Raw genomic sequence first — 13,832 nt, 5'->3', positions numbered from 1 at the left:
TCTGATGTAATCTGCCGATTCTACTCCTGTCACAAGTACAATGCTTTGGGTTCTGCTTCATACAAGCTAAGGATGGTTCATTTCTCTGGAGCAAGTATCTGGGTCCACTTCCAATGGACCAGGCGCAGGAGCAAGTTTATATACTTTGATATCGCTGAGTGGCAAGCAACAGGAGGAAATCAAATAAGCCCTTGGAGAACACTTTGGTCGCAAGGCAGAGTCCAGCTGTCACTCAGCAGGGCCAGTGAGCAGCAGGCAGAAGGGCAGCACAGCAGAAAAGCAGGTTTTCAGGATCAGCGATCCAGAACAGTGACAGTCCTTGAAGCCTCACGGCAGTCCTTCTGACAGAGTTTTGTTACAGGTCTATGGGCTACCTAGGGCCTATCGTAGGGGTGACATATTTGTAGTAAAAGGGATATTTAAGGCTTGGATTTTAAATGCCAAGTCGGGGTGGCAGTAAACTGCACACACAAGCCCTGCAGTGGCAGGCCTAAGACAGGTCTGATAGGCTACTTGAGTGAGTTGCACAATCAGTGCTATAGGCCCACTAGTAGCAGTAAATTTACAGGTGCTGGGTATATAGAATACCATTTTAATGCGCCTACAAGTCAATTAAATATACCAATTGTGGATAAACCAGGTTTATGGCAGAAGCACAGGCACACTTTAGCACTGGTAAGCAGTGGTCAGAGTCCTAAGTCCAACACAAACAATCATTAAAAAGTGGATGTAAAGAAGCAAAAAGTATGGGGAAAGACCACTCAAAGGCTGACAGGTATAACAGATTGTCAGCGTTGCTAAAAGTTTGTCAGCTTGTTGACAAACAGGCTTACTTCTCCCTTCTTGGATGATATTCTGAGTGATACAGATTTAGCATTTCTGATATTTTGAGATATGTTTAAATGTATAATTTTAAAAGTTCATGTGTAGTTAAACTAACACTCCACTTTTTGTTTTTATAGCATAAAACTTCTGATGCCAGGTCATAACAAATTAGTGCAGCCATTGCTAATGGACAAACAGAGTCTGTCAGGTCTTATAATCTCAAAACTCTTCAAACGGAAATCAGTCTATTTACAGCCATCAAGGCAAATTCTTCAACTTCCTGATTCACAGGTGCCTGTAAGTAATACTTGCATAAACTATGCTCAGTGGTTTCTTTTGAAAGGAATAGGGAACATCTATTAATAAATATGCATGAATTTCCATATTCCCATAACATTTTGCATGTTCTTTCTAGTGCAGTTAGATATAAAATTATGTTTTATAGCGTAGCAATATCTATCTAAAGCAGGAAGTAAAATACTGTACTATGTTGTTACCGAAAATAAAAAGGAGGAACATTACTTATTTAGATCAGAGTATACAACTTTACTTTATATTATAATTCAATTGGATCCACTTTGTTTTAATTTGGGCGTTAAACAGCACAGTCCAATATTTAACTATATTCATATAGCTATGTATCACCATCCTATGCGGTTCTCTCTTACTCTATATGGAGAGACTGGCAACGAATGTGAACAATTGTTTGCTTATACAGAGTGTGTGATTGAGTTAATGTCTGTGTGTGTATAAGATGCAGAGGGGAATTTGACCAAAGTCATGGAGTTAGGGTTGAATGAAAAACAAATGCGCATCGACACAAGTATGGTTATTTAGTAAAATACAGAAATCTACAAAAGGGTTAAGTTGGTAGCCTGTATGGCAAGAGCTTTGGAATAGTGGGTGATGACCAGAGAAGTATTCTTACCATCTTGTGCTGATTCTGAACTTGCTCTTACAGGGAGGTCAGAAAAGAATAATGAGAAATGCATTTGCCTGTGTTCATGCCTAATGTCTTGTGAGTGGGTCAGATTCTACTTGGAATGCAGGTGTGCTGGCTTTACTTTAAATGAAAGGATGGGATCTGTTTCAGAATAGTCTGGTTATTATTGCCTTCCTCAATTACATTTGACTATGTTTCATATGTTAAGTGTGAAGAAAAGAAGTGGTCCCATGTTTTCAAGTCTCCAGTAAGTACAAGATGGTCAGTAAATGGTAAGTGCCTTGAGCTGAGAGTTCTAATACATATGTAATGTCGGAATTTACATTTGAAAAATATGGAGTTGTGCTATGGATGATCTGGTAGGCAGTTTAAACCACCTTATAGGAGTAGGACTTGTGTATGGTCAGCTGTCAGTGGAACTGCTTGTGTGATGCTGTCCTGAAGGAGTAGTTCTTGCATGGCTACTACACACTGGCTATTTGTAAATTGTTTGATTACTAACATTTCTTGTATATCTTCATCAAGATTCATGTGATGTGCCATTGATGTTTTTATAGGATAAAGGCATAGATGAAAAAACGGACATGGTGATGTGGCTGGAAAGCGAAGAACCTTTCAGCAATAGTTCTGTTGAAACAGAATACCTGAGTTGTTCAGATCCATTGAAAGTCGGCAACATTACAGCAAATCCAATTTCTGCTAACACTTCAGAAGAACATACATTTCAGATATCGCCTTCTCCCACTCTCATTAGAGAAGGATTTGATGACCATTATCGGTACTGCTTTTCTCAACCCAGATACTCAATTTGAGATTTGCTTGTTTTTTCAATATTGTTATATCATTTCGAAAGTATTTGGCTTTCATAAAAAAAGCAATTCTCTTGCAAGTTTTGTCAGGAGCAACCCAGTAATGCAGGACCATGAAGAACTGTTTTCCCTGCTCTTTCCCGTGGTGTAAGCTATTGGATCATGCAGTTAATGTACAATGCATCTGAAGTGGTCAAATACTTTTAAAGAAAAAATAGTCAGTATATCAAGGCAGGTAATGGTATGTCAGCAGTCACTTAAATGATGCAGGAATACAACAATGTAAAATGTACAATCCCAAGCAGTAGTTGTGTGGCATAATGTAGTATGGTGGCCATGGCATCTTAGCATGCAGACAGAATGACAACATTCTTAATTTAAAAGATGTAAAACCAAATGTCTAGGTGCCTAGTAGTCAATATGGAGTACCACAGGTATGTACTTCCGAACTATAACACCCTTGGTGTGTGGCATGGCGCTAGTAGTTTGTTCTGGTTTTACATAATTTATGGATCTTAACTATATGCTACCACTAACCCATCTTCTGTCTATTAAAATGCATTGATGGTGAAATTGTAATCTGCACTACTATGCTAAATAAATGTGTAGGGCAAAAACAAGACTGGTAATTTCTACAAGTCTAAAGTAATTGGCTTACACAATTAAGCATAATTAATCATTAAACATACTCAGGTTGGTTACATGATCATAGCTTCTGTGCACAAATTAGATGAGTTCTCTAGTGATGATTATTTCTTAATTTGGTAAAACGTTAGTAATCCAAACCAAGGAACATGTACATGTAGTCGCAAATGTCCCTATTCATAGCATCAGGCCATTTGCATCAGCAAAAACGCTTTTATGGAATCTCAATTTGGTTTCTGTGATTCTGTATTAGGAAGGGGCATGCGGAGGGCATCCCTTCCTAACACAAAATTGGAATGGTATGTACAAATGTTTTGCGACTGAAATACGATGGCAAAAACATTATCAATTTACCACCAATTGGTAACCCATTCACAAATGTGAAGAGGTCCCCAAGAGACCACTTCACCTCTGAGAATGGTTGAAAAATATTCAAGGGGCCACTGTCCTGCTCTTAAAAACTGAAACTTCCACGTTTCATTCATTTCTTTTTTAAACTCGTCATGGTTTCCTTTAAGGAAAATGGGCTGCATTTAGAAAAAAACAATAGTTTCTTTATTTAAATGCAATCACAGACATGGTTGTCTGCTGACCCCAACAGGCCACCATCCCTGTGATGGCTACGATTCCTAATGGGTTGCAAATTGTGACCTACCTCAACCCACTCAAATCACTAATTAAACTCAGAAGACGTCCATACATTAGGAATAGCGATTTCCAAATTGTGATTCACAGGGAATCGCAATTGGCAAATGGCTATTTCTAACTTTCATACATGTTGCCCTATAAGTCATGTATAAAGGTGACTTGTAACAGGAAGGCATAGGATGATACTTTGATTGTTTTTTTTTAACATAGTAATAGTTGACAATATTCTTACTGTTTTAGATGTTACACTGAACTGTTGGTTGATAATGTGCACATTCCTGACGATGAAGAGTTTGATACCTCAAATATCAATATTGCGGAACAAAATGAGGCGCACGAAAGGTAATTTTATACGTTTTAATTCTGATTTATACGTTTAATTTTTAACTAATACATTTGATAGCTTAGCTTTATTTATTTCCTGTATTTCAGTGAGAGCGATGATATAACGTTGAAGGATCTACTATCAAACCTTGCTTTACAAATTGACTCTGAAAAGACATGCAAGTTCAACATAAATCGGCGAAACATTTGGGATGGAGCACGTTGTGCGTTCCTTCGCAAAACCTATAAAGCAACCAACCGTATATCTGTTATGTTTACTGATTCCTCTGGTAACTCTGAAGGAGCTGTTGATTTTGGCGGCCCAACACGGGAATTTTTGCGATTGTTAATGCATCATTTACAGCACAGCAAACTCTTCGAGGGACCCGAAAACAGGAAGACACTCAGTTGTGATGCCCATGGTACCTTACATTTATTATATTCCAACCTTTCTAAACTGCTCAAATTCTAGAGGAGGGAAAGAATAATTATTAAAAGTGTAAATAATGTTTATAATATATTACTTACTGACTTCTTCAAAGTTTGTTTGATACCACTGATCAGGCATTCTCAAAGAATTTCTACTAAAAGGGGAATAGTGAAGGGAATACTGAACTATACTATTCATTTATGCAGCAAGAGCAGACTGATTTAAATTCTACCCACTGAATATATCCCTTGCAGCCTGTAAAACAACCTTGCTAGCATGTACTCCATTATATATTTTATGTTTGCTTTGTATTAAATGAGGGGCTAAGGTTTTCCTGCAGTAGTTACTGTTATCAATTGAGAGAAAATTTCTCTGACAAGTACTTCAAATAATGGCTAACTTTAGAGATTCTGCATTAGGTAATCTTAGTTGATGCTCGGGGGCAGCAGTGTGTATGAATTAATCACCCAAACTGTACAGATGCATCCTGCATATTTGGAAACATAGGCCCATATATCAAAAGCAATAACCCACTGCGTGAATTAGTTTGATACATGGGACTTGAGACACTGGTCGGGTCATAAAGGTAGGAGTTTTTGTTGTGCATAGAAATCCCAGTCCATTGTAGATGCAGATCTTAAAAAACAAGTTCTCAGGATAGACTCTTTCCTCCACTGGAGCCCATCAAGACCTCTTCTTGGAGGTTTGAGAAAGCAGAACTTTTTGGGTACAGCACCTTACTTATGGTAAAGTTCGGAATATGTTGCAGCTAAAAGAAAGAAACATCTGGAAGGTCCAAATATTGTATGTAATATTCTATTCCTGGTTAAGCACCCTGTTGTGAATCTCTTTAGGCAGGAATGAGTTGTACCTTTTAATCAGGTACTACATATGTAAGCACGAGGTGGAGACATTTAATCTGGGTTATTAATTCATGTCCCCAACAATCATCCTCCAAGGAATTTAACTTTGCCAGCTTTCATCCCTTATTGGAAGTTGTGCCTGGTGATGTCGGGTTCCTTGGTGAGGGAGAGAATGGGTTGGGTGTCGAATGCGTGGACGGACGATGTTGAACCCATGGTTTCTGATGATGCCTGCGAGGTGCGCCATGTATACTTTGAAGATGGTGGGGCTGAGGCCGGATCCTTGGGGTACTCCGCATCTGGTCTCTGTTGGTAGTGATAGGAAATAAAGAAGTCTTATTCTCTGAGCTCTGTCCATGAGAAATGAGCGGATCCAGTCTAAGGCTTTTCCTTGGATGCTGGTGTCATGGAATCTGGTGGTTAGTGTGTGGTGGGAGACAGAGTCGAAGGCTGCTGATAGGTCCAGGAGGATGAGGGCTTCCGTTTGGCCTTGGTCAAGGAGTGCGGGGATGTCATCTGTGGCGGCGAGGAGGGTGGTCTTGGTGCTTTGGTTGCTGGAGAATCCGGAATGGGAGATGTCTAGGATGTTGTTGGCTTCAATTAAGTATGTTAGCTGGGTGCTGATGGCCTTTCCGATGACCTTGGCTGCGAAAGGAAGCAGCAAGATGGGCCTGAAGTTCTTGCAGTCCCCGGGTCTGCGAGGATTTAATTTGGAGGGGGTTGACTTAGGTGCGCTTCCAGTTGTCGGGGAATGTGACGGTCACAATGGAGCAGTTGATGGTTCAATGTAGCTCGGATGCGATGGCTGTGGCAGCCCTGTGTAAGATGTGTGGCGGGCAAGGGTCTGTTGGGTGACATTGCTGGGGGTGGGGGTTGAGGCAGTGCGGAGGTCTTGGTCGTCCAAGTTGTAATAGAGCATCTTGATCTTGAGATGAAAGAAGGAGCTGAGTCTATTGCAGAGGTCTTGGGAGTGAGGGGCATCTGTTTCGCTGTTGGGTTTGTCAAATTCCTGTATGATGGAGAAGAGGTCCTTGGAGTTGTGGGTGTTGGAGAGTATTCTGTCTTTGAGGAAATTCTTCTTTGTGGATTTGATGAGTTTGTGGTATACCGTGGTGGCTGTTTTGTAGGGGATGCGTGTTTCCGGAGTTTTGCTGTTTCTCCATGTCTTTTTCAGTCGACAGCAGGCATGCTTGGATTCTTGGAGTGCTGTGGTGAACCAGTTTGCTTTCTTGTTGTGTCATCTTGTAGTCTTCTGGAGGGGAGCGAGTGTGTTGGTTCAGTTGACGATCAATTGGTGGAGGTTGCAGATTGTGCATGGGAGGCGACGCGTGTGCTTGTGTGTGGTGCGTTTTCTAAAGGAGAAGTGGATGCAATGGTCAGCCCAGAGCAGTTCCATGATGTGACAGAGGAAGATGCTATTTCCTCCTGCGAAGACAGGGTCAAGTGTGTGTCCTGTTGTGTGAGTGGGGGCAGAGATAAGTTGCTGCAGTCCTATGTTGCTGAGGTTCTATAGGAGGGCGGTGGTGTTGGGGTTGTGGTGGTTATTCAGGTGGAAGTTTAGTTCTCCAAGTAGTATGTAGTCTGTGGAGGCGAGTGCGTGGGATGTGATGGGGTTAGCAAGGACATTGGTGAATGGAACATGGGGCCAGGCAGTCTGTAGGCGACGGTTCTGCTGAGGTTCGTTTTGGGGTTGGTCTGGAAGTGGATGTGTTCTATGTGGGCGAGGCATCGTCCGAGTCAGTAGTTGTCATGCAGAGGGAGCTTTTGTGGATGCTGGCGAGTGGGGCGGGTGGAGCGGTCTTTCTTCAGGATCTTGCATTTGATCATTACTGGATATAAAAAATAACCTCAACTGTCGTTAAATTTTAGCATGCAAAACCCGTCGAAAGACAATGGGAGAGAAAAACAGGGTATTTACTATATCATGCAAATGTTGGTGATCTGCATGCTATTCTCCACAAACTAGTAATAAGTGCTATTTATCACAACCAATATTTAATGTACCCTATGGTAAAATGATTTATCAGGTGCCTAAAGTAACAGGTAAACTTGTAATCAGGCCATCCGTCTAAAACTCTTGTTCGCTCAAGAATATATTGGGGTCCTGATTTATAAAGTCACTGTTAAGAGTGCGGAGTCTTGAACTGGGGTCCTGATGTATAAAGTTATTGTTGTGAGTCGAGTGTCTTGAACTGCAGTGTGGAGATTCTGCACCGAGTACGGAGACTATGTCCCAAGTACAATGATTAAGCCCCGTATGTGAAGGCTCCGCCACAAATGCCGAAACTCTGCATGCTTGACTTTACTGCACGTGTACCTTCGTGAATCAGGCTGTGGATTCTTGGATAATGTTTTCTAGATTGTATGCAATAAATTTAGTTTCAGAGATATATAATAAATGTTTTATAGATAAGCAGAACGCAATACATTTAATTTATTTTTTCTTGTTTAAGGTATGCAAAATGATGACTATTACCATGCTGGGCAAGCCCTGGCCGTTTCCCTAGTTCACGGGGGGACTGCTCCAAATTTTGTGTCGCCTGTTTTGTATCAATGTTTAGTTTCTGATGCAAAAAATGTGAATTGCAGTTTGGTAGATGTGGTAGATCCGGATACACGAGACATGTTGCAAGAGGTAAGCAATAGATAGTAAACATTTGTGCTGATGAATGTTTATCAATATTTATTATTTTGATTTCACATAGTTGTGGGTCTATAAGTCAAAAATATGCAAATCATTTGCGTTTAATTTTGTGGTTAATAGTTATTCATGTACCTTAGATTTATGTATAATTGCCATATGTACTATAAACGAATATGAAAAGAAATGACACTCATCTATTTGGAATTGGGTCAATCCTGAATGTCTATTCCCGGTCCTCCATACTTTTTTAAAGTTTCCAGAGCAACCTTTACGTATTTGCTACTCTCTCAACTGCCATTCACAAATCCACATTCTTGCATCAGTGATCAATCAAGAATGTCCTACTGTTAACCCGATGTTGATCTATATTTCTTGGTGATACCACCAAATCAAAAGTATGTGATATGTTCTTGATATGTCAGAGTCTTCACATTACAAGAAGACAAAGTTTCAGGCACATAACTAGAGTCATACCATCTACCACTTGCAGTTGCCCCATGAGACTACCCTGGAATTGCTACAGTTTTCAACGCTGACTAATAACATAATAGAAGGGCCCTTCCTGACCATGTTTCTGCAAACAATGTGATATAGGAGAGGACCTATATATCTGTATTCTGGATTAATACACTCAGTGTGGAATTTTGCAATTGAAGTAAAAGAAAACCTACTGCCAAACACATTCAGGTACATTAGGCCATTGTGCTAGTCATCTTTGTCTAATTCTCTTGCACTCTTTCCCAGTTGGTGTTCCATTCAGCGAGAGAGTGTAGCTAGTGTAAAACTACAGTAGCATTAACTACAGTAGCAGTTGATATTGTTTTAGTCCATTGACTGTTAAACTTTTGGAAACATTCAACTTACTGAACAAATATGTTTACTTAGCAGATGGCCATATTTTTTGTTACTATTTATTGAGAATATAACAATCTTAATTTTTCCATAGATTGAGGATGCTTCGTCTCTTGAAACTCTTCAAGGATTGATTCAAAAACACAGCGCAATTCTAAGTTTGGCAGGTTGCTTCCGTCCATTAAAATCTCTGAATGACAAAAAAGAACTATTGGAAGATATCATCAATTGGTACATTGTGGGGAGGACTGTTCCTTCACTAGTTAGGTACAGTGGTATTTATATGCATATGCATTATAAAACAATATCATTTTGACTTTGCAATACATGCATGTCCATTTTTAAAAAGTAATTACTATAAATCACTGTCCATTCTAATGGCATCATACATATTCACGCTGTCAGAAATGTCCCAAACACAGATTGTGAAATCAAGCACATCATGGGTTTCAAATATATTTTACATTTACTTTGTTTCAGTTTTTTATTGGCATTTTACAATACAACTTGTGCAGTCCTTCCTCCAGAGGGCACAAATAGAAGGCTAACCAAATTACAAGAATCCCAACAATCCCATATGTTCAGCCCATGCAGCACAAATCAAAAAAAAGAAAACAAACAATAAGAAATAAAAAAAGAAAGGCCTTCCCACCTCCCCAACTTCCCCAAATAGAAATTGCAAAAGAAATTATGCAACAACTACCTTCTTTTCATAGTCACAATGGGCATCAGGATACAAAGCAGAGCATCAGAGGTATTGGACTTCTCATATTCAAGTCTTGGCATCCCAAAAGGAGTTCTAAAAATGTAACAGATTCAGGGCTTGCATGTGTATGGGATAGAAAAGTAATGGCAGCCCCGTGAATAAAAACTTGATTAGCAGGCCACATATTTCATCAACGTTTCTAAATGTATCCACCAAGACATTGAACAGTCTCACAGTTGTCCGAATAGTCTGAGATATCACATTAACACGGGTGGAGGGTCAACTTCATTCCAACTTGCCGCCTTGTTTTAACTGACCCCAAACTATTCCGCATATTCAATTGTTCAGCAATTGTTTAATATTTTAACAAGTTACAGCATAGTCCCAACAAAGCAAAACCTGGTATATCCAAGTATCACTTTAAATTCTGTAATGATTTCCAGAAAAGGGGGAAATGAGGACTTTACCACCATATGTGTTTAAAGCCTCATAATAATCCACAAACTGCCAACAAAGAGTGTTGGCCTATTTTTCAAACTGAGTAGATCTCAATCAAATATCACCTGATAATGAGCTTCCCTTTCTGCTAGCGTGTGCAAGATTTTTTGGGAATTACACCATTGCTTAGACCGGAGTAGTACCATCTAACTAAGGCCCTCAATGTTATCTTAAAATTCATGCAGAGTATGAGTTTGGACCGAGGAGAGTAGCATATTATTTAGAAAGGTGATCCTAACCCTAGGCCCTCCTGCACAACCATCTCAACTGAAAGGAGATCTTTAAATCTCTGGAAGCTGCTTATTTGTTCAGGGTTGGAGAGACCAATTAGATCATTGAGTGTATCTTATACATTTACAAGAAATTTACTATTGCAGGCTCCAACAGTAAAAGTATCTCTTTTCCCTGAAACCTAACAGATAGTATGGCAGCCCCTCCCTCCTACAGGTTCATAAAGGGACCTGGATCTATTGCCCGTTTAAATGATGTATTCAAATCAATGGCATGGGTGGAGAGAGGAATGATGTCAATGCAGATTTCTTAATAACCATGTCTAGACTATGAAAGTTGCCTTTGTGGGGGTTGCTTAAGTATGCATTCAGATTTTGACTTCCAGAACAGGTCCCAAATGTAGCATCCTATCACCACCCTTTCCATATGTGACCAATGCTTCTCTGCATCTGTGTTTGTCAGAGCAACCACTTTACTATCGCCCTCATTTGGGCTACTCTGTGGTATAAGGGCAAGTCCGGGTAGGGCAAGTCGCCCCCCATGGTTTGGTAGTCATGTATATTTATGCCTGTTTATCAGAGAGAGTAGCCCTCTCTGCCTGCCCAATAAAACAACTGTTCAACTGATTAAGGGATGCCAACAGTTTCCTGCAGACCAATATAGCATGTGCCTGGAAAAGATAGAGGACTAGAGGAACTAAGTTTATCTTAATGGAATTGAGCCTCCACAATGAAGATGGGTACAGAGAGGACCACCTCCGACAGTCCTCTCATATAACCTGAAGAAGTGGTGGAAAGTTAGCTTTGTAAAGGTCCTCAGTCTTAGGAGTTATTATAACACCCAGGTATGTGCCTGCCTTATTTGTCCATTGGTACTGGGTGTTTAGTGCTAGTTACTCAACCTTGCCCCAAGATAGTGTAAGCCTGAAAATTCTTGACTTTGCTGTGTTTACAATGAAACCTTATACTCCCTCAAAGCGAGTAAGAAGGTGTTGAATTCAAGGGAAAAATCTTGAGGGATCAGTAAATGATTAGAGGACATCATCAGGGAACAAGAATGCTTTATGAATCTCCTGCCCAAAGGTTATGCTTCCGACCTCCTGGTCGGCCCTAATGTGCTTCACAGGGTTGTATGCTAAGAGCATAAAGAAGCAGTGAGAGTGGGTAGCCCTTCCTTGTCTCGACCCATTGGTACCCTCTCTTTCTTCTGCAATTCACTAGGATTTGGGACATAGGATTATTGCAATTCAGCCAAACCAATGCTATAAATCTGTGATCAAACCTCTCTATAGTCCTCGTGAGGAAGACCCAGTCCACCCAGTCGAAAGCTTTCTCGTGTCCAAGGCCACTATATGACCAGGATCTTATTTATGTTGACCTTTTCCACCAGCTGTTATCATATGTCTCTTAATTAGACAAATCCTGACTGTGCTGTGAAACAGAGCTATTCAGCTTTACTGCTGGAATTCCAAAGCAAGATTTAACATCAAGATTTAACAAGGGTGTCGGTCTGTAGGAAGCAGAGCTGGTGAGATTTCTTTGGTTTAGGTGTTACTATAAGTAGGGCTTCACTCATTGTTATTGAAAGTTTGCTATTTTGTGGAATACTAATAAATAATGTTGTGAAGTCTGGTACCAACACCGGTGGGTGTGTCTTAAAGAAATCACTTGTAATGCAGTTGGCCCCAGGGGCCTTGTGCATTTTAAGCTCCTTATTTGCAAGAGGTTCTATATTCGAATACCGCTGTGTTAACGCTCCACTGATTAGCTATCCCCTGTCGGTCCGGCAATCTCAGGGAGTTCAGTGTACAAAACGGACCCCAGTCTGCACTTGTGTTTACGGGGAAACCCTTGCTCCAGCACCAGAAGCTGATATCCTCATTAAAATGTGTACGTTCTGTTTACAGGGGAGCATCAGCCAGGCACAAATTTGTAGATTTAATTCAGGGCAATCACTGCGCCATGCTGCCTTGTCTCATCATAATATCTTTCCTCAGCCAATTCGGGTCACTGCTGATCCCAGCCATGCTAAATATCTGTCCCCTCAATCCACCAAGCGCCTTTAATGATCAACAGGCTCTCCCCTGCAGACTGCCTCAGAGAGCCCTCTACAATACTCAGCCACAGGGCGCCATCTTACCAGGGTTGGACATAGGCAGCCTGCATCTGAGGTATTTTCTACTTGTCCCCCTTCCAGCAGTAGACAGGGTGACTAACTATCACTTGTCAGCAGAACAAAGGCCAGGGATTAAAACAGTCTGTAAAAATTCATAAAATTGGTTTCTGACTCCATACAAATTTGATATTTGGAAGGAGTGTATTGTAGGCGTCACTTCAAAAATACTGAATCAATATAAGATGATTCAACATTTTACGACTGAAAACCAGGTGGTCTTTTCATCTAATGCATAAAATAACAATGTATTATGCAGGGTTGGCCAGGCCTTGCTAAAAGTCCAAGCACAGTTTCTAAGGTCCTATTCACACCTCCAAAGGGTCCACAGTTTGAAGTCGAAAATTGGCTGCCAAAAAGATCTGAAAATCAACAGTTTGTCCTCTACTAATGTGCATGCTGGGTTTGGTTACTTTTTTTTAAAAAAAGCTGCAGGTCATGTGCTACCTTGCTGCTAGGAAATCATCACAAGACCACAGGAGAAAGAGAAGTTGCCTTTGTCAGTGGTCTCCAACAGCTAGCTTCAAATATTTCTATTTAGACTGAAGCTCGAACATAGGGCACTGAAGGATTTTTAGATGTGTCATAGACATACCTTAATTTTATAATAACTTTTACATTATAATTTGACAAATAGTTCCACTATTTATGATTAGGTATTCTTTATTCTTTATTGCAGATTAAAGGAAGGGTTAAAAACTCTGGGAGTACTTCTGGCCATGGAAATTCATAAACAACTTTTTGAAGAGGCATTCATTTGGGTGGAACACGAAATCACCACTGATATCATAAATGGAACGTTTAACATTCAATTCAGTTCATCTGGCAGTAACCACCGGTTACAGGAAGAACATATCATTGGTTACTGGAGAGATTACCTCCAAGATTGTGAAGGCAAGTGAAATTCTTTCATTATGTTACAGCTCAACTATTGATGAGACACATCTGTTGAAACTATAATTTAAACCAGCCTATTATGGCAAACATGGTGTCAAAGACTTCCGAAAGATATTGTAGAGAAAGAGAGTTAAGGAGGAACAGACCAACCCGTTTTATTTGTACAGAGTAAAATCTATAATAAGAACAAAAGGATAATGCATCCAAAATTGTAAAGTCTATACCTACTTTATTTCAATCTTCATTTTGTAAGATATGTCTATTATTAATGTTGTTCAGGCTTAATTGTAGTGTCCTGGCAGTAACATGTTAGCCACCCCATTAGAATGATGCTTCATGTACTGC

At 40.2% G+C, this 13,832-nt stretch overlaps 1 protein-coding gene across 1 annotated transcript; it reads left to right on the top strand.

Moving 5' to 3' along the window:
- The first annotated feature begins 975 nt into the window (after positions 1-975).
- On the top strand, positions 976-13,492 carry LOC147750694 (G2/M phase-specific E3 ubiquitin-protein ligase-like). Its single transcript, XM_086936737.1, has 7 exons — positions 976-1,122; positions 2,326-2,546; positions 4,111-4,212; positions 4,303-4,616; positions 7,941-8,122; positions 9,078-9,250; positions 13,270-13,492. The coding sequence occupies exons 1-7, from the start codon at positions 976-978 to the stop codon at positions 13,490-13,492; spliced, it is 1,362 nt and encodes a 453-aa protein (XP_086792863.1).
- Positions 13,493-13,832: the final 340 nt, after the last annotated feature.

This window comes from Lissotriton vulgaris, chromosome 1_1, assembly GCF_964263255.1.
Source record: "Lissotriton vulgaris chromosome 1_1, aLisVul1.2, whole genome shotgun sequence".
In the NCBI taxonomy this organism is placed as follows: Eukaryota; Metazoa; Chordata; class Amphibia; order Caudata; family Salamandridae; genus Lissotriton; species Lissotriton vulgaris.
The sequence above is the reverse complement of the archived record's forward strand: the minus strand, read 5'-3'. Positions and strand labels throughout refer to the sequence as shown.

Coding starts and splice junctions, on each gene's coding strand:
- LOC147750694 (XM_086936737.1), top strand. CDS start 976: ATGCCAGGTCATAACAAATTAGTGCAGCCATTGCTAATGGACAAACAG. Junction 4,213..4,302: donor CAAAATGAGGCGCACGAAAG/GTAATTTTATAC, acceptor CCTGTATTTCAG/TGAGAGCGATGATATAACGT. Junction 9,251..13,269: donor ACTGTTCCTTCACTAGTTAG/GTACAGTGGTAT, acceptor TCTTTATTGCAG/ATTAAAGGAAGGGTTAAAAA.